The sequence below is a fragment of the Sorex fumeus genome, unplaced genomic scaffold, assembly GCF_029834395.1.
Source record: "Sorex fumeus unplaced genomic scaffold, SorFum_2.1 ptg000019l, whole genome shotgun sequence".
Taxonomy (NCBI): Eukaryota; Metazoa; Chordata; class Mammalia; order Eulipotyphla; family Soricidae; genus Sorex; species Sorex fumeus.
In genome coordinates this window covers 37625568-37646358 of record NW_026606076.1, presented here as the reverse complement: position 1 = coordinate 37646358, position 20791 = coordinate 37625568, and the positions used below count along the sequence as shown (strand labels likewise).

The following is a 20791-nucleotide window of genomic DNA, read 5'->3' as shown; positions in this document are numbered from 1 at the left end:
CCAGGAGGGGAAACTGAGGCCCCTGGCTTCCCCTCCCCCCCCACCCCGCCCCTTCCCCGGGCGCCGCGCGCCCGGGACACTGAGGCCGAGAGGGGTTGCGTTGGGGACGCGCCAAGGTCACGCGCGATCCGCGGCCGCCCTTGGGGCCGGCGCACGCCCGTTCTCCAAAGGGGAAACTGAGGCCGCGCGCGCCGCGCAAGGGCAAGTCCAAGGTCACGGAACCTAGATGGGCGAGGGAGTCCGGAAGGCACGGCGGGGCGTGGCGGCTGCCCCGGGCTCCCGGGCGCGGGGCGTGCGACCCCCAGCCCCACCGTGTCCCGGCCCCTTTCCTTTCCATACGTTTGAGTGTTTCCATAATAAAAGGGTGTTTGAGAGGCCGCCAGATCCCGGGGATCCCCCCTGGAGGGCGCTGGATCGAGTCCTTGGCTCTGGGGCTGCGCGGGGCGCGCGATCGCCGGGCAGTGTCCAAGTCTCATGCCAAGGGGTGGGGGAAGCCCCCGCCGCGCCGTCCCCACTCCCGGCCCTGCTGATGAGAAAACAGGCCTGAGAGGCATTAGAAAACCCTCGGCGGGTACTGCTGCCCCCCCACCTCCCGTGGAAGCCCTCATGTGCAGTGGGGGTGTCTCCTGGGACGTGGCAGAACGCCTAGGTCACAGGCTAGCCACTCTTTGCCTCCTGCCCTGGGGATGCCCCCCCCATTCTCTATTTCCGCATTTTAAACATCCTCCTTCCCCCCACCGAACCGACCTCCAGGACCTGCAGCTACTTTGGTGGTGTTTTTTTTTTTTTTTTTATCTGTGGTGCTCAGGGCTTACTCCTGCCTCTGCGCTCAGGGACCACTCCTGGAGCCGTATGGGGAGGCGAGGATCGAACCAGGTCAGCTGCTGCCAGGCAGGGGCCCTCCCTGCTGTATTCCGGTCCCGCCCCCAATGGGGTGGGTGATTCTTTTTTTGTTTTTCCTGGGCTTATTGGGTCACACTTAGAGATGCTCTGGGTTCTACACTCAGGAATTACCCCTGTTGGGGCTCAGGGAGCCGCAGAGATTGACCCCAGGTCGGCTGGGAGCAAGGCAAGTGCCCTTCCTGCTGTTCTGTCGCTCTGGCCCTGTGTGACTCTTCATATTAAGTAATTTGGGGTGTGAACCCTCACCCCAGCTCCCAGCCCTATCTCAACCAAAGGGTAGGCAGAGCAGGGATGTGGGGAGGGGTTTGGGGCATGGTGAGGAGGAGGAGCAGACAGAGGAAGAATAAGACACCCAGAGGGGCTGGAACCTTAGGGCTCTTGCCTTGCAGGAGGCTGACCCTGGTTTGATCCCCAGCATCCCATATGGTCCCTCTGAACCCACCAGGAGTGATCTCTGAGCGCCAAGCTAGGTTTGAGCATCACTTGGTGTGACAAACCCCCGACACCAAAAAAGTGGCCCAGGGACTGAGGTGATAGTCAGGCTCTTGTCTTGCACTTAGCAGACCTGGGTTCGATCCCCAGCACCCTGCCAAGAGTGATCCCTAACCACAAGGCTCTGAACACCACTAGGTGAAATTATCCCCCCCAACACACACACACACACACACACACACACACACACACACACACACACACACCGAAACAGGAAACCCAGGTCACTAGTACAGGGTCCTGCAAGTTCAAGTTGCCATCTTCCCCAACTTTATTTTTTTCTTGCTTTCGGCGTCGCACCCAGCGATGCACAGGGGTTACTCCTGGCTCTGCTGGGAATCGAACCCGGGTCCACTGCGTGCAAGGCAAACGCCCTCCCCATTGTGCTATCGCTCCAGCCACTATGTATTTGTTTTTGGCTTTTGGGGTTACTCCTGGCTCTGCGCTCAGGAATTACCCCTGGCGGTGCTCAGGGGACTATATGGGATGCTGGGAATCGAACCCGGGTCCGCCATGTGCAAGGCAAACGCCCTACCCCCTGTGCTATTTCTCCAGCCCCATTCCCGAACTTTCTTTATCTGCTCCCTTCTTCCTCAGGGATAGGGGTTTCCCCGCCCACAATGGGGGGCTCAGTGGAGGGATTGGTGCCAATTTAAACCACAGGGTCGGCCCTGGGTGGGGGCTCCGGCATCCCCCATTTCCCCCCATCCCATTGCCTGTGCCCGGGGTCAGCCCAGGCGGCTTCCGCTCCTGGGGCGAAGCATCCGCTGAGCCTTCGGCCAGACTGGCAGCCAGATGGGCGGGTGGCAGAGTTGGCAGTACCAGGCTGCGGCCCGCCCGGGGCAGATGTGTGTTCTAGCTAAAGGGGCATCTTTTATGCTCACCCCGGGAAGATGTCAGCGTGGGCAGCCGGCCAGAGCCCTGGGGTTTGCGGGCGGGCGGGCGGTTGAGCTGCGGGAGGAGGCGGGGCACGGCCCCACCCAGGGCCCCCCTGCCCTAGGCAGAGCACAAAGGCCCTCTGAGGCCTGCCTGACCAGGGGGCCCACCCCCCATGACTAGAAACCTTGTCCCCAGATCCTGATTGCATCCTTTCCCTGCTTTTGTAGTCACTTGTTCATTCAGCCCCGAATTGGTCCACAAGTTCCTTCATTCATTCACTCCTTTAAGATTCCACTCATTCATTCATTCCCATGTTCATTCATTGGCCCATTAGCTCACTCATTCCATCCCTTCGTGTCATTCATTCCTTCGTTTTCTCGTTTATTTACACATTTCCAACCATGAAATCTGGGGGGGGAGGCTGGAGTGATAGCACAGTTGGCAGGGGGTACTTGCCTTGGATGTGGCCAATCCAGGTTCGAGCCCCAGCACCCCTTAGGGTCCCCCGAGCCTCAGCAGGAGTGCTACCTGAGCCGAAAGCCAGGAGCCCTGAGAAACACCAGGCTCAAACAAAAGCAAAAAAAATCAAGAATTGATGGGGGCTGGAGAGATAGCACAGCGGGTAGGGCATTTGCCTTGCACGTGGCCAACCTGAGTTCGATTCCCAGCATCCCATATGGTCCCCTGAGCACTGCCAGGAGGAGTAATTTCTGAGTGCAGAGCCAGGAATAACCCCTGTGCATTGCCAGGTGTGACTCAAAAGCAAAAAAAAAAAAAAATCGAGAATTGAATCTGGAGTTGAGACTTAGAAGGGAGCTTTGCGGGTCCCCCCTATACTGTGGGGTGTTTAGGAGAAATTATTTCATTATTGCCAAACACACAGGGCCAGGATGGAGGTGAGGATGGCAGTTGGCCTGTCAGAGGAGGAGATGGAAGCAAGGCTTGATATGCCTTGCATATGATTGGCCTGAGTTTGATCCCTGGTACCCCATAGGGCCTCCCTCCTTACCCCTGGCCTCCCACCCGCCCCCCGCACCCGGCCAGAAGTGATCCCTGAGCTCAGAGCTAGGACTAAGCCTTGAGCAATGCTGGGTGCGGTCCAACTGTCCCTCCACCAAAGCAAAAAAAAAAAAAATCCTGGGCTGGAGTTATAATACAGCAGGTAGGGTGTCTTGCATATGGCTGACCCAGGTTCAATCCCTGGCATCCCACAGGATGTCAGGATTACTGCCAGGAGTAATTCCTGAGCCAGGGTGTGGCCACCAAATAAAAAATAAACAAAACAGGGGCTGGAGCGATAGCACAGCGAGCACAGCGGGTAGGGCATTTGCCTTGCACGCGGCTGACCCGGGTTCAATTCCCAGCATCCCATATGGTCCCCCGAGCACCGCCAGAAGTAATTCCTGAGTGCATGAGCCAAGAGTAACAGTTACTCCTGTACACAAGATGCACACACTTGTACATCGTCGGGTGTGATCCAAAAAGCCCCCCAAAAATAAATAAATAATAAAATAAAACAATAAATCAAAGAAATAGAAGAGCTGGCGTGATAGTACAGCCAATAGGGCACTTGCCTGGCATGCAGTCAACCCAGGTTTGAACCCGGCATTCCACAACGCTTCCAGGAATAAGCCCTGAGCACTGCCGGGTATGACCAAAAAAGTGAGAAAGGAAAAATGAATATGAATGTGAAATCAGCCTTATGTGTGGGGTGCTATCTTAGAGAAGTGGGTGCTATCTATGCCCTGGGTCTCACAGCTGTACAGGCAGATGCCCTCATGCCTGGCAAGGCCCTGGGTGACCAGTGACCGGAAACAGGACACCCCTGCCCCAGATCCACACAGCACCCCACCTTGCCAATTCCACTGAACGTCCTTCCATAGCTCAGTGCTCTCACCTGGGGTTCTCTGAAGTGAGAAGAGCATTAAAACCTGCCCTCTGCTACCCCATGGGGCTTCCAACCACTATGAGACATTAGGGACCCCCACTGAAATTTGGGGTGCTCTATTTTTTTTGCTTTTTGGGTCACACCCGGCAATGCACAGGGGTTACTCCTGGCTCTTCACTCAGGAAAAACTCCTGGTGGTGCTCGGGGGACCATATGGGATGCTGGGAATCGAACCCGAGTCGGCCGCGTGCAAGGCAAACACCCTACCTGCTGTGCTATCACTCCAGCCCCTTGGGGTGCTCTTTGAATCATGACATCTCAGGTGGGAGATGAGGCTTTATTTATTTATTTTTTTGTTGTTGCTGCTGTTGCTTGGTTTGGTTTGGTTTTAGTTTGGGGGCCACTCCTGGCGATGCTCAGGGCTTACTTCTGGCTCTGCACTCGGGAATTACTCCTGGAAGTGCTCAGGGAACCATACGGGGTACTGAGGCTCAAACTCCAGTTGGTCAAGTGCAAGAAGGGAAGGGAAGCACTCTGGCCCTGAGACTGGGATTTGGGTTAGGTGTGTGTTTCTTGGGCTCCCGTTTGGGGGCTGGGGGTCAGAGTGCTTAGGAAGGGGACATGTCCTAAAGAGAAGAAGTGAAGAGAGAAGGGGCTGAGAGATAGTATGGTGGGAGTTGCATCCTTGCCTTGCATGTGGCAGACCCAGGTTTGATTCCTGGCACCTCATAAAGTCCCCAGAGTGCAGAACCAGGAGTAAGCCCTGAGCACTGCTGGGGGTGCCCTTACCTCAAAATAAATAAATAAATAAATAAATAAAGTGAGGGGCAGAGAAAGAAAGATGTGTTCAAGAAAGCACAGCCTGGAGAGACAGCACAGCGGGTAGGGCGTTTGCCTTGCACGCAGCTGACCCAGGTTCGAGTCCCAGCATCCCATATGGTCCCCTGAGCACTGCCAGGAGTAACTCCTGAGTGCAGAGCCAGGAGTAACCCCTGTGCATCGCTGGGTGTGACCGAAAAAGAAAAAAAAAAAGTACATCCTTCTCCAGAATGGAAAGCAAGCAAAGAAATAGGAGACAGGGGCTGGAGCGATAGCACAGCGGGTAGGGCGTTTGTCTTGCACGCAGCCAACATGGCCGACCCAGGTTCGATTCCCAGCATCCCATCTGGTCCCCCAAGCACCGCCAGGAGTAATTCCTGAGTGCATGAGCCAGGAGTAACCCCTGAGCATCGCCGGGTGTGACCCAAAAAGAAAAAAAAAAAGGAGACAAGCAAGCAAAATTTGTATTCAAGGAAAAATGCAGGCTTGAAGAGTATTCTTTCTTTCTTTTTGGGGGGGTGAGGTGGTGTGGGGCACACCAACGGTCCAACGGTGCTTAGGGGTTCCTCCTGGCTCTGCATTCAGGAATCACTCCTGGCAGGGCTTGGCTTATGGGATGCCGGGAATCGAACCTGGGTCAGCCACATGAAAGACAAATGCCCTCCCCGCCGTGCTAATGCTACAGCACTCAGAGGCTGTTCTTGACTCTGTTCAGGAGTGACCCCGGGAGATGCTCAGGGGGCCCTAATCGGAGCTGGGGATGGAATTGGTGACAGCTGCATGCAAGGCCAGCTCTCTCCTGCTCTCTCTCTCTCTCTCTCTCTCTCTCTGAACAACCACATCTTTGGCTGGGGCCCAAGTCTGCCTGTAAAGGCAGGTACGTCCCGGGGGTGCTGGGGGTCCCTCCTATTCACCCCAAGTGTCCCCTCTTGTGTGCTTCTGGGATCCCCTCGCTGGGTGCCCCCAAGAAAGGGGCAGTGGGCTGAGCCCTAAATCTTCTGTCTACTCTAGGTTCTGGGTTGCTGATGCTCTCTGGCCTGTCCTGCCGGTCGGTCCCCAACTCAGGTCGGCTCAAAATCACAATCACCCATCTACAGACGTAAGAGAACGGGGATAGTGCTTCGAGACCCCAGGGTTCCAGGTGAGCGGTGGGGACCCCTCCCTGCTCTGCAGATGACAGATGAGGCGCTGCTTCCGGCCCGTGGTGTGTGCACAGCACCCCCTGGTGGTGACTGGCAGAAGGGACGGACCTTGACTGCCCCAATTGATTCCAGGGCAAGAAGCAGTGTTGTCTCTGGGCGCTCGGGGGTCTGCGTGCAGGTGCGTGTTCGTCCGCGTGTGTGGGTGATCCCGGATTCTCCCAGCTGCGGGGCGAAGCCTGCGTTCTCCTGCCCTTTGACCTTATACATGTGGGGGTGGTTACTGGCTGGTCAGCCTCACCCCAAGCATTGGTCACTCCATCTCACGCTAAATGTTGGGGGTGTGCCTTCTTGTGGCAATATTAATTTTTTTTTGCTTTGGGGGCCAATGTGGTCCTGCGGTGCTTGAGGATATATACGAAGCTGGGGCTCTAACCTGAACGCCCTCTTTATTTTGTTTTGGGCCACACCTGGCGGTATGCAGGAGTTACTCCTGGCTCCGCATTCAAGAATGACTCCTGGGGGGCTGCAGTGATAGCACAGCTGATAGGGCATTTGCCATGCATGCGGCCGACCCGGTTTGATTCCCAGCATCCCATATGGTCCCCCGAGCACCGCCAGGAGTAATTTCTGAGTGCATGAGACAGAAGTAACCTCTGGGCGTTGCTGGGAGTGACCCAAAGAGCAAAACCAAAAAACTCTGGGCGGTGTTTGAGGAACTGCATGGAATGCTGGAGATTGAACCCAGCTCGGCTCCATGCACTTAGACACCCTCCCTGCAGTACTATGGCTCTGGCACCGTTAACTGTTTTGTGTGGACATAGAAAGCCACAGATTTCACATACCAGCCCCAATTTTGGGCTGCTGCAGTGATGGGCAGACCCTGGACTCCCCATGACCCAGCCCCAGCAGGTCCGCGTGTGGAGAAGAGGCAGGACTCGGCTGTCCAGCTCTGTGGGGCAGGAGAGGCAGGACTGGGTGGTCAGCAAGTTGGCCATCAGCGTCCTCCCTTGACTGCTGCTGGGCTGCTGGCTTGGCTGAGGGTTCTTCTGGGGTCCGAGGGGCCACCTCCTCCACGAAGCCCTGCCAGACTTCAGGGACTCCCAGACAGCAAGCAGCCTGCAGGATCCTGACTTTGGAGTCACACAGGGTGGCAGTGGGGTGGGTGGAGATCAACTTGTGCCCTGCCGGGCTGTCTCTGGGGCCTGGAAGGCGCCTCCTATGAGGGGGACCTGGCCACACCCGGCAGTGTGGGGGGTGTTATTCCAGGCTCTGTGCTCAGGAGCGCCTCCTGGTGGGCTGCATGCAAGGCCAACATCTTTCTGGCAGGACTCCTCTCAGAGGCCCCTAAAACCGGAAGGCAGCGCCACCCCTGATGTGGGTTCTGCGGGTATGATCTGGCTTCTTTGGGATACCTAACCGCTTCCCCCAAGTCCTGGCCCTCAGCCCCACCGTCACTACCTGCCTCTCTCCCTCACGGCGGTGGCTCAGAACAAGGTCCTGGCACCTCAAGTCCCCCAGACCCCTGCCAAACCACGGACGCTGGCTGCCCCTGCCACACGCACCCCCCCCCCCAAAGGAAAGAGCACGCCCGGGCAGAGAGGAGTAGAGGACAAGACGTCCGAGTTTATTGGTTGTGAAGGAAGAGGCTGGAGAGGAGCTCTAGGCAGCTCCCCAGACCTGCAGCCACAGGGGGGTGGGGAGTGGGGGGGCTGCTCGGGGCCAGCTGTCCCACCACCCGGCAGCCAGGGTGACCCTCTCGGCCGCGGCCACCCGAGCACTCACAACAGGACACACGCATGTCCACTCAGGCAGTGATGGGGCGCCCGCCACACCTCCGTGGGCACAGGACCGAAAGGGCAGGGGGAGGGGGTGGGGCGGACAAGGGGCAGCTGAGGTGCTCCCGAGGTCTCGGTGGAGTGGGGGCTCGTGAAATGTGGCAGACAGTACCCGAAGGGGTGGAATTCCTCATAGAAAACCCTAGTTTAGTCGTGGGTGGAGGGGGACGGGGCGGGGGGGGGGGGGGGGGCGGAACCCCCAGGTGTCATTCATCTGGTGGGAGGGCTTCTTGGATGTGGAGCTGGGCACGCAGGTCCCCCAGCCCCTGAGGCTTTTCCACTGGCCTGCAGAAGGATGGGGAAAAGATCAGAGGTAGGCCCCAACTCCCACCCCCCCAACCCCTGGGTCCCCACCCCCCACCTGCCTTGCCTGGCTCAGGTGGCATTCCTCTGGCGAACGCCAAGCTCTTTGCCCTGGTCGTTCATGTGCGGCGTGCTTTTCCTGGGGGGCAGAGGGGGCTGTCAGCACTTGGGGGTACCGAAGCAGAGCACAGATCCCCCCTCCCCCAGCACACCGGGACTCACAGTGGCTGGGAGCCCGTGTCTTCATCTGTCCGAGGCGCAGCCACATGCAAGAGAGGGGACAGGTCACCGCCGGCGGCCACCCGAGCTTCCAAGGCTTCGCCTTAAGTGTGCCCCCTCCTCCCCCCCAGAAGCGGGGAAGGTGGGGGAGGCGCCCCCTGACCCCAGCCCCAGCCTCCAGGCCCCCAGGTGAGCGCGCCCAGGTCGAGTCTCACCGTCCAGGTTCTCGCCCTTCTTCTGGCGCTTCTCGTAGATGAAGATGATGGTGACCAGCACGAGCACCTCGGCCACGATGCCCAGGAAGGGCCAGAGGGCGGCCAGGTGCTTGCGCACGCGTAGCACGATCACCTCCGAGTCCCGGCCGAGGTCGTTCTGGGCTTCGCAGGAGTACTTGCCCGGGTCCTCCTCCACGTGCAGGTTCTGCACGTGCAGCTTGGAATACGACTCCCCGGACACCACGAAGTACTTGTCGGCGTGCGTGTGGTTGTCGATAAGTTGCTGTCGGGGGTGGGGAAGGACCGGGGGTGGGGTACACGGAGCCAGGGTTATGCGGGAGGATGGCCAGAAGGGCTGCCTGGTTAATAGAGCACCACCAGGGGCGTGGCCTGGAGTGGGCGTGGTCAGGAGGGAATGGGCGTGGTCACATGGGGCGGGGCGATCGCTGGGCGTGGCCTCACCTGCTCCCCAGACTCATTCACGCGGAACCACCTCCAGGCCACCACAGGGGGGTCGGACTCGGCCGTGCAGCTCAGCACCACGCTCTCCCCCCTCATCCCCGTTCTCCATCTTCTTCGTGGCCTTCACCTTGGGGTTTCCTTCAGGGCAACCGAGCGAGAAGGCAGGCGCCTGGAACCCCAAGTCCGATCCGGGCCGGGTCCCCAGATCCCTGCGTCCAGCCCTCCCCCATGGGGATGTGCGTGAGGGGCGGGGCGGGGCGGTCCCCCCCTTGCTCACCCGACACCTTGATTTCACCCCGGCCCGCGGTCTCCGGGAGAAAGATGCAGGAATAGGTGCCAGAGTGATCATCGGGGCTCATGCTGCGAGATATGGGAGGGGTGGGGTCTGCTCAGAGCAGGGCGGGCCGGGTGGCTGGGAGGCGCCCCATGGGACCCCCCACCCCACTCACTAGTAATCCATCTTCAGCCCCGGCTGGCTGTCCTCCAGCAGCACCTTGTTGCCTCGCATCCAGCGGTGGCCTGTGATCTCCACGTTGCTGTCGTTCAGCCGGCAGGTGAGGTGGACGCGGGAGTCCACCTCCTGCTTGGAGGTCCACACGGACCCTGCGCGGCCACGGCACACGGCCGTCAGGGACCCTCGCCAACGCACTCCCCTCACCCCAAACCAAAGCCCCCCACCAACCCCACCCGGCCACAGTACCCCTCTCCCAATGATTCCAGCTGCCCCATAGCAAAGCCGGGAGGGGCAGGGTGGGCTGACGGAGGTCCCCTAAGTGGCTGGGCCAGCCAGCAGGCCTCCCGCCAAGAGAGGTAGTGGCCAGGTCTCAGACAGACAGAGACAGAGACAGAGAGACAGAGAGACAGACACACAGACACACACCTCCCAAGGGGAACAGGGGCCGCTTTTATTTATTTTTGCTTTTTGGGTCACACCAGGCGATGCACTCAGGAATTACTCCTAGCGGTGCTCGGGGGACCATATGGGATGCTGGGAATCGAACCTGGGTCTGCCGCGTGCAAGGCAAACGCCCTTCCCGCTGTGCTATTGCTCCAGTCCCTCTCTAGAACATTCTAGATGCTCTAGTTGTGGCTGGCAGTGCCGCCTACGATGCCGGGACCCCTTGGACACAGCCCCAACCATGCACCGACCTTTGGCTCATCCCAACTTTGGGTTTGTCACTTTCTGTCCCTCCTGAGGGGGCTGGAGGCACCCTATGGGGTGCAGGGGACGGAACCCAGATGGTCTGCACGCATGGCCAGCACCCCTCAAGGTTGCCGCCAACCCTTGGTTCACCCCAACTTTGTTTTTCTTTTCTTTGTTCTTTTTTTATTTTGCTTTTTGGGTCACCCGGCGATGCTCAGGGGACCATATGGGATGCCAGGGATCAAACCCGGGTCGGCCTCGTGCAAGAAAAACACCCCCCTCCCCGCCCATAACTCCGGCCTTCTTTGGGTCGTTACTGCTGAGGGCAGGGTGTGGACCCTCTAAAGAGCAGAAGAAAAGCGGAAAGGGGCCACACCCGGTTTGAGAAGTGGGTCGGTCACCCCACGCCCCCCTTGGGCTGCCCAGCTCTGGTGTGCCCAGAAACCCAGCACACTGCCAGCGCCGCCTCGGATGCCGGAACCCCTTGGACACCGTGGGCCCATTTTCTAGAATGACCTGCAGGTGGTGACCCAGACGTAGGTCTCCCAGGCATCACCCCCTTCCCCTCAAGGCCCCTTTGGGGTTCCACCACGTGCGCGCAGGTGCCTTCATGCTCTGCACTAGCTCTCTGGCTCTATTTTTCATTTGGGGGTCACTCCTGGGGCCACCCGGGGATGGAACTCGGGCCAGTCACCCCCTGAAGCCATCAGCCTGGCCACATCTCAGGGCTGGAGAGCAGAGGACAGGGAGGGCGCTGGCTGTGCACGAAGTCAAAACAGGCTGTTCTCTGGCGACCCGCGGGGTCCCCAGAATCCCGACTAGAGGTGCTGGGAGTCAAATCCGAACACTGCCAGGTGTGGCCCCAAGACCAAACGAATAAATAAAGGCGGGACAGCCTGTAGCCTGGTCTGTGGGACCAGGCCAGAGGCAACTCCCAGGCCCGGGGCCAGGCGGGCCCTGGCGCGTCCTCACCCTGCCCCTACTCACCCCCATTTCTCAGGAGCCCAGTGTTCTTCCCCATTGCACAACGACTTGGAACGGGACGCCGAGAAGGGGGGTGGTGGATAAGGTACCCCGTATCTGGGACCGACTTCAGGGCCCCGGGGGAGGGGGGGGGTGTGCCTCAGACATTAACAGACAACCCCCCAACCTCCTAGGAAACAAGAGAAAGGCCAGTCCCTCCGAGGATGTGACAGCGGTGATATGGAAATGTCACAGGGGTGCAAGCGGCCAACCCGGGTTCAATCCCTGGCACCGCATCGGGTCGCCCAGCACAACCCAGAGCCAGAAGCCCTGACAGGTGAGGCTACTCCCACCCCTCAAAAAAGAGACACACGGAAGGGCTGAAGTGGCAGCACAGCGGGTAGGGCGTTTGCCTTGCACGCAGCCCACCTGGGTTCGATTCCCAGCATCCCATAGGGGCCCCCCGAGCAGAGCCAGGAGTAATTCTTGAGTGCATGAGCCAGGAGGAACCCCTGTGCATCACCGGGTGTGACCAAAAAAAAGACACAGGGAGAGAAGAGATGACCAAGGCAGGGTGGGGGGTGTTTCCAGACTCCAGGCTCCCTCTCCCCCCTACCAAGAAATCTCCCAGGGCAGAGAGAGGGTGCAGAGGCTAAAGGGCCTTGCAATCAGCCATCTGGGTTCGTTCCCTGAGTCCTGCCAGAAGGAATCCCTGAGCACAGAGCCAAGTCAGCCCTGAGCAGCACCAGAGGTGCCGCCAAAAACGGAGTGGGGGGGGCTCTAAGGGCGCAACCGCCACGGAAGTGGGTTGGAAAAAGCCCGGATTCAGGGCGGGTGCGCCCCAGAAATGACAGGGTGCCATATTCTTGGAGTCCCGGGAAGTCGGGCCAGACGGGGTGGATGGGTGGGAATGCTTGCAGGACGTGAGAGTCCTAAAAATGAGTGCTGCCAACCCAAGGCAAAGGCGGGCCAGTAAAAAGTCACCTTCATCCACAAACCTGCACCCTGGGGGCGGGGTGGGGCTCAGGCCTGGGGCTCACGCCCAGCCCTGCGGCTCAGATAGGCTCAGACAGGGAAAGCGAAGCCCTCAGGACAGAGGGGAGGGCGCCTGCCTAGCAAGCAGCTGACCCCAACCCCAGCACCCCAGAGTCCCCGGAACCGGGCCAGGACTGTTCCCTGAGCCGAGCCAGGAATAAGCCCTAAGCAAGTAGAGCCAGGAGTGCCCCCAAAATACACAAACCCAAAAGCAACCTGAGTAAGGCTCCTTCTTGCTCTGCCCCAGACCCCAGGGGGCAGACCAGACCCCTCCCAGGTCACTAATACCAAGGAAAGGGCACTGGGGGTGGGGTGCAGAGAGTAGGGGGACCAGCCTGGGTCAGCCCCCCCAACAAGGCATTTCCTACGGGCGTGGCTTCCGGCCGCTAAACTGGAATCAAAGACCCTCCCCCAGGGGGCATCTGATTACAGGGTGGGGCCCCTGGAAAGGGCAAAGCCCCCAGGATGCACTCAGCTGCCGGCCTGCCGGTCACTAACAATCTTTAACCCAGAAACTTCTCCCGCGGAGGCCAAGCTGTCTCTTCCTGGCAAATCACCAGCGGCCGGTTCCCCCCTCCCCTCCCCGCCCAAGCACGACCCAGGGTCCGGCTCGCAGCTCCCAGCAAGCCACCCTCCTCCCGAGCTGAAAAACCAAGAGTCCACCCGGTCCACCCGGCCCCCGGCGCCCCACTGGGCACCGCGACCTCCCAGTGACCTTGGAAACCTACCCCTCCGTCCAGGCCTCAGCTCCTGGCCCCGGGCAGGGTGTGGTGGTGGGCACCGGTGAGCGAGAACACACACCGAAGTCCAGGTGGCCCCGCGGCAGGGGCCTGGCCACACCACAAGGCTCTCCCCCGGGAAGAAGCCCGCGCCGCCTGCGACCCCCCACCCCGAGCCCCGAGCCCAAGGCTCCAGCACCCAAATCCCTAAATCCCGGGGAGAATGACAATCCACGCCAGGTCCACGCTCTGGGCTAGAGGGTCCCCTTGCCCCCCCCCCCCCCGCCGCATGCTCCTGGGCCTGGGGGTCCCGTAAAGGGGGGGGATCCCCCGCTGGACCCCTCCACCTAACGCACCCCACCCAGTCGGAGGGAAAACCCAGGTCGGCTTGGACGCTCCGACGGGGTCACTCAAGGGCCACAGGGAAAAGGGGGACCCTGTCCCCAGGAGTGGGAAGGCGTGGGGGGGCTGGTGGGGGAGGTGCTGGCAGGACCACCCTCCCCTACACCCCCCCGCCACAGCCTGCACGGCACATCTGGGCTTCAGCACGGGAGCCCGGCCGAACCCCCCATCGCAGTCCCCCGAAATCGGGCCATCGCGCCCAAGATCCGTCTAGATGGACGCCCCCCCCAGACCCCCCGGCCCCCGCCCAGGCCGGGTCTCACACCCGGGGCCCCACCCACACACTCTGCTTCCGCGGGGTCGCCCCCGATCCCCCCTCCAAACCTCATGTCGTCCCGGACCCCGGGTGTCCACTGCCCCCTCCCAGACGCGGCGCTGACCGCCGAGCCCCTCCGGGCGCCCCGCCCGGGACCGGCCTTCGCACCCGCTCCCCCACCCCGCCTCATTCGAAGGTCCCCCCCACGGCCGCCCCCCCCGGGGACCCCAAAATCCTCACCGGCACCCCAGGCCCGCGCGCACAGCAGCGCAGATAAGACGAGCAGCAGCGCGGCCGCCATGGCTCCCACGAGCCGCCAGCCGCGGACTCCGCTATAAGAACCGGGGCGGGCGCGCGCACGTACGCACGGCGGCGGCACGGGGGCGCGCACGCACGACACGCCGGCCGCCTCCGGGGCGCCGGCCCGGGCGCACGTGCGCACGCGTGAGTCACCGCCCCGCCCACATAGGTTTGCACTACGGAAGCCGGGAAAGGAGGCTCCCCGCCCTTGTGACCGGTGGGGGCGTGGCTACGGGCAAGGGGGCGGTGCCTAACCCATGAGGGGGCGGGGCCAAACTGCCACAGAAGGCGAGCGGAAGGGCCACTGCGGGGGGAGAATGCTTGCCTTTCACGCGGCGGACACGGGTTCGATCCTCTACATCCCATAGGGTCCCCTGAGCACCGCCAGGAGTAATTCCTGGGTGCAGAACCAAGAGTATAACCTCTGGGCATTGCCAGGTGTGGCCCAAAAACAACAAAAAGAGGTCGGGTCACGGGGAGGCTGAAATAACCCCTTAAGCATTGCCAGTGTGCCCTTCGGTGGAGGAACTTGCCTTCCACGGGGCAACCCCAGTTTGATATCCGGCACCCAGTAGCCCTGCCAGGAGTGATCCTTGAGTGCAGAACCGGGAGCAAGCCCTGAGCACTGACGACCCAAGAAACAAAAGACCAGCTGCCAGAGTCCAGCCCCAGCCCCCTTCCGAGCTGCAGGAGGCCTCCTGGAGGGGCAGAGGTACTGTGTCTGCCTGCAAAATGAAGAGGAAGCAGCTCCACGGGACTTCAAGCCCCAGGACAATGGAATTCCGTCCCACTGACCTTGTGGGGAGCAAAGGAGCTTCAGGAATCTTTTGTCTCTTTCTTTGCAGGAGAAGCCAACAAGCATCACTGACTTCCGTAGAACCCTGTTTGCTGCCCGCCCCCCCCCCCCCCCCCCCACACACACACACACAGCCTTGGTCAGTCCTTTATTTGTGGTTGGGTTGACTCCACACCCGGCAGTGCAAGTCCTGGCTCTGTTTCAGCGATCATTCCTGGTTGGGCTCAGGGGACCCTGTGCAGTGCTGCGCATTGAAGTTGGGTCAACTGTTTATAAGGCAAGCACCTGTCCCCTGGTATTACCTCTCCAGTCCTTTCCTGCAGAGTTTTTCCTTGTTTCAGTTTGTTTTCGTTTTTGGATTTTGGGCCACACCCAGCAATACTCAGGACTCACTCCTCGTGGTGCTCAGGGGACTTTATGGGATGTGGGGACTCTTAACCTTGGTCCACAAACGCCCTCACTGCAGTCACTGTAGTCCTATCCTTTTGGCCCGTCCTGTTTTGTTTTTTGTCTTTAATTTTGGGGTCACTCTCAGTCATGCTCTGGAGGTCCTCCCAGCTCTGTGCTTGGGGTGTGCTCCCAACGGTTCTGGGGATCCAACTTGGGGCTCTCTCGCATGCAAAGCGCGACCTCCAGCCGGAGCTCTCTCCCTGGAAATGCCTAACATCCTTTTCTATTCTTGTGTTTGTTTAGGGGCCACACCTGGCAGTGCTCAGGGCTGACCCCTACCTCTATGCTGAGGGATCAACTCCTGGCGGGGCTCAAGGTACCCTATGGGGGGCTGGGGATCCAAGCCAGGTCAGTGACCAGCACGGTGTACAAGGCCTACCTGCTATTCTCTCTAGCCCCATCCTTCTATCCTAAGCCTCCAGGCAGTTCCTCGTGATTTGTGACAAGTGTCACCTGGGGACATTTGTTCAATGCCATTTTCTGTCCTCACTTCTCCCAGCCAGAGCCCAGAGTCTAGAGCCCGGTGACCTGGCTGGGTGGGGCTCTCTGATCACAGCTGCCCTGGAGCGGCTGATAAAGAGGGAGAAATTCCTCAGAACTGCAAACACAGCTCCTTCCCTCTGGGGCTGGCCCTCAGCCAAAGTTCAGGCTTGCTGGGTCCACTCCCTTCCTGCCCGCTGCCCGCGGCCTGGCGTCACCCCCAGCTGTGATTCTGGTTCCTGGGGAGGAGGCGTTTCTAAGGGTGAATGCAGGGGGCCTCCAAGGACCTGCTCCCATGTCTGACCCAACCCCAAGAATGCAGAATCTCATGAGGAGGGGGGGTGGGGGGAGGGGCCGAGGCAGGGATGCCTAACCCTCTCTGTGGGGCACACTGGGGGTGATGTGTGTCTCCTTACTTTGATGCTAGCACATGATCAAGATTTTAAAAAGGAACCCTCTTCAACAACATGTACGTGAATGACCTTGGGGCTGGAGAGATAACACAAGACTTGCCTCCAGCATGCACAGCCAACCTGGGTCTATTCTGAGGTCACCTAGAGGTGGTCCCCCAAGCCGGGCAGGAGTAATTCCTGAGAGCAAAGCCAGGAGTAACCCCTAAACATCACCAGGTATGGTCTCAAAACAAAACAAAGACAAAAAAGACCCTAGGAAACATCTTAAAACGCATCTATTTTTCAATTTGCGGGCCATGCTCCGTGATCACTCCTGACAGGGCTTGGGGGACCCTGTGGGATCCTGGAGATGGGACCCAAGTTGGCCCAGTGCGATACCAGCGCCTTGACCCCTGTACCGTAATTACGATTGTAATTGTATAGATACAAATATTTATGGTCACAGTCACAGTCCTCCCGTTGATCATCGATTTGCTCAAGCGGGCCCAGTAACGTCTCCATCGTGAGACTTGTTGTTACTGTGTTTGGCATATCGAATACGTCACGGGGAGCTTGCCAGGCTTTGCCGTGTGGGCGAGATACTCTCGGTAGCTTGCTGGGCTCTCTGAGAGGGGCGGAGGAATCGAACTCAGGTCGGCCATGTGGGCCTTGTGCAAGGCAAACGCCCTACCCCTGTGCTATCGCTCCAGCCCTACAACTATATATATTATATATGCCTCTCTGAGAGCCCAGCAAACTACCGAGAGTATCCCGCCCACACGGCAGAGCCTGACAAGCTACCCATGGCGTATTCGATATGCCAAAAACAGTAACAATAATGGGTCTCATTCCGCTGACCCTGAAAGAGCCTCCAATATGGCAGAGTTGGGAAAGTCGAGTAAGGAAAGGCTGCTAAAATCTCAGGGCTGGGATGAATGGAGACATTACTGGTGCCTGCTCAAGTAAATCGATGAACAACAGGATGACAGTGAGACAGTGATTAACTAATTATGTGCCTGCAGCAGGCACAGCTAGAGAGTGTAATGAAAGACAAAAAAAGCGAAGAGCAAGTTGGCAGCAACCCAGCGTCTCTTCAAGGGCTGGAGGTTTAGCAGGAAGATCTGGGGCAGTTGTTAAGAAAACTGCCTTGAGGGGCTGGAGTGATAGCAGAGCCCGTACGGCTTTTTGCCTTGCAAGCAGCCGACCCAGATTCAATCCCCGGCATCCCATATGGTCGCCCAAGCGCTGACAGAAATAATTTTTTTTTCTTTTTGGGTCACACCTGGCAATGCACAGAGGTTACTCCTGGCTCATGCACTCAGGAATTACTCCTGGTGGTGCTGAGGGGACCATATGGGATTCTGGGAATCGAACCCGGGTTGGCCGCGTGCAAGGCAAATGCCCTACCTGCTGTGCTATCGCTCCAGCCCCAGAAATAATTTCTGAGTGCAGAGCCAGGAGCAACCCCTGAGCATCACTGGGTGTGACCCAAAAAGCAAAATAAATGCGTAAAAAAAAAAAGAAAACTGCCTTGAGGGGACCGGAGTGATAGAACAGCGGGTGGAGTGCTTGCAGTGCACGCAAACCACCCAGGTTCTACCCACAGCATCCCATGTGGTTTTCGGAGCCAGGAGTAATTCCTGAGCATCCCTGGATGTGATCCCCCTCCCCCCAAAATTAAAAAAAAGCATCGCCTCGAACTCAGGTCCAGGAATTTGAGGACAGAATGGAGGCTAGGCCAGAGGGTGAGGGTGGTTGGGGCGTGAGATTCCTTGAGGGGGCGTCGCCACCCGACTCCCCAGCTGCGAGGAAGCCAATAGCTCTGGCTGTGGCTCTTATGGGTCAATGCTGCCCCCTGCTGGGTGCTCTGGAAACCTCGGTCCCGGTCCAGCTTGGAGGAGCCCCATACTCGGCCTGGCCGACAGAGGGCAGCAGAAAGCCAATGTGCAATGAGACAGACAGACAGACAGGCTTCACATGCCGAGGCCCAGAAATGGTCGGGGTGACCATTTCTCCAGCCTCCCGTCCTTTCCGCCCCTCCCCCACTCTTGGCAACACTTGGACTCACTGTGGGTGGCAGCGCGATTTGGGCTGGGAGCTGAGATTGACTCTGGGACTCCTGGTTCAAACTCTCCCTGCCCCCGGTCTTTCCTCCTCAAGGGTGCGTAATGTTCTAGTATGTGTGATGGGACATGGGCATGCATCAGCTGTCCCACCAGGAGAGTTGGGCAGTTCCAACCTGCCAACCTTAGCGTTACTAGGAATCCAAGGAGAACAAGCCCTGAGGTGGGTGCAGGGCGATGGCACAGCAGGGACGGGCGTTTGCCTGGCACGTGGGCCAAACAGTTCGATTCTGGGCATTCCATCGGGTCTGAGTCTCTCTAAGAGTGATGCCTGCGCACAGAGCCAGGAGTCAGCCCTGCACCCCTCCTAAGCGCTGTGAGCACGCGTGCCTGCACGCCTGTGTGAAGGCGGAGTTGTGGGTGTTCTTAGAAGGGCGGGGCCCGCCTGCACCCCCCAGGCACTGAACGCATTGCTCCAGGAAGTGATCGTCTCTGTCCTTGGTGCTGACAGGGTAGGGCCTGATGAAGGGCCATCCCAGCAGGTTCTGAGGGGGACTGCTGGGGTGCAGGTGGATGCCTGTGGGAGGCTGTTTCCAGAGGTTGAGCCATGTGTCACACCCTGAGCAATGCAGGAGAGCAGCCCTGCCAGGTGTGGCCCTCCAGCCAAGCCTCGCTTCATTTCATTACAACCCTGCAGTGCTCGGGGAAATACTTGGGTTTTTGCTTGTTTTTGTGCCACGCCCAGCAGTGCTCAGGGCTGACTCCTAGCAGGGCACGGAGAGTGCTGGGGACGGAACCTGGGTCAGCAGCGTGCAACGCAAACGCCCTCCCCGCTGGCTGGGCTCAGAAAGCCACGGAGGGGCTGGAGCGACAGCACAGCAGGTAGGGTGTTTTCCTTGCATGCAGTTGACCTGGGTTTGATTCCCAGCATCCCATATGGTCCCGAGCACCACCAGGGGTAATTCCTGAGTGCAGAGCCAGGAGTAACCCCTGAGCATCGCCCGGTGTGACCCAAAAAGAAGAAAAAAAAAAAGCCATGGGCAGGAGTGGTCAGCTGCATGAAGGCAAGAGCCTTGCTGGGTGTATGGTCGGGCTTCCCTGGGTATTTGCCAGACCAAGCGTGCACCGCAGAAGATACGGGACAGCACGTCAGGAAGGCGCTTACCTTGCATACAGCCCATGTGGGATGGAGCCCTTGAGCCCCGCCAGGGGTGATCCTGGGGTCTTTCCGGGATTGACCTCAAGACTGAACCAAAAGTCTAAAATAGGACATAGCCCCTAGGGGCGTGAAGGGAGGGGCATAGCCTCAGTAAAGCACTGTTCACCTGTGGGCCTGAGTAATAATAAATAAAGTGGGTAGAGCCTTTGCTTGGCATGTGGCCAACCTGGGCTTGATTCCCAGCACCCCACAGGGTCCCCTGAGCCTGCCAGGAGTTGATCCCGGAGTGCAGGGCCAGAGGTCAGTCCTGAGCACCAACAGGTGTGGCCCAAATACCACAATAAAAACACTTATAAAAATAAACAAAAAAATAAATAGGGACATAAGGGAATCACACCTCACATGCAAAGAATACGGGCTTCTGGGAAGCAACTGTACAGCTAGGAGGTTTTTGTCTTGCACATGCCGACCTGGGTTCGATCCCTGATACCTTATGGGGTTCCCTGAGCTCCGCCAGGAGGGATCCCTCAGCACCACTGGGTGTGGCCCAAAAATCAAAGTAAGAACTGCCTGCTCCAACCCGCTGATCCATTCTCCCCCCACCCACCCCAAGAAAGCAGATGTCCTCACATGGACAGCCAGCAAGATCTGAACCCACGGACACTGCCCCACGCTGCCAGCCAGGGGTGGGGGCGGAGACTGGGCTGCGGGCTTTCCTGTGACAGTGGCAACACCCAAACTCTGCTTTTGTCTGTCATGGGGTCACACCCAGCAGCTACTCCCGGCTCTGTTCGGGCGCATGCTTTGGGATGCCAGGGAATGAACCTGGGTCAGCTGTGTGCAAGGCAAACGCCCTCCCCAATTCCTCATCGCTCGAGCCCCCTGCCTTTGCCTCTTTATAACATTTTTATTTCCTGGGGCTGGAGCAATAGTGCAGTGGGGAGAGAGTGCTAGCTAACCTTGCACACAGCCAACCCAGGTTCGATCCCTGGCATCCCATATGCCCCCCTCCCCCAGTTCCACCAGGAGTAATTCCTGAGTGCAGAGCCGGAACTAAGCCCGGAGTATCTTCAGGTGTGGTCCCAAACCCCAAATACCTCCCCCCATTGTTTTGCTTCTGGGGCCACACCTGGCAATGGTCAGGAGTTACTCCTGGTTCTGTGCTCGGGAATTTACTGGGGAAGGCGGGGTCCGGGAGTCTGGCCAGGAACCACTCGTGCCGACTGCGGACAGCACAGGGTTTGGCCTCACGCTCCCCTTGTGCATGGGAAACTGTGGGGATCTGAATTTGTGACCACCTGCTTGCAAGGCAGGTGCTACTGATTCCAGGGGACCCCGGACTCCACGAAGTCGGATGCTCTCCGGGATGGGGCGGACGATGACGACCGTCGGCCCTTCTGGTTTGGGGCCATTCCAAGGGATGGCTCGGATCTGCCGCCCAAGTTTTTGAGAGCGGCCGCAGGCTCGGAGACGGG

General features: G+C 59.2%; 1 protein-coding gene across 1 annotated transcript; it reads right to left on the bottom strand.

The window, feature by feature from the left end:
• Positions 1–7716: 7716 nt before the first annotated feature.
• Positions 7717–14027, bottom strand: BSG (basigin (Ok blood group)). The gene is given in 9 exon segments (XM_056112874.1): positions 7717–8243; positions 8329–8400; positions 8484–8508; positions 8696–8978; positions 9158–9247; positions 9249–9295; positions 9435–9517; positions 9607–9760; positions 13917–14027. Coding segments are annotated over 8 exon segments (810 nt in total). The 5' UTR covers positions 13978–14027; the 3' UTR covers positions 7717–8243; positions 8329–8333.
• Positions 14028–20791: the final 6764 nt, after the last annotated feature.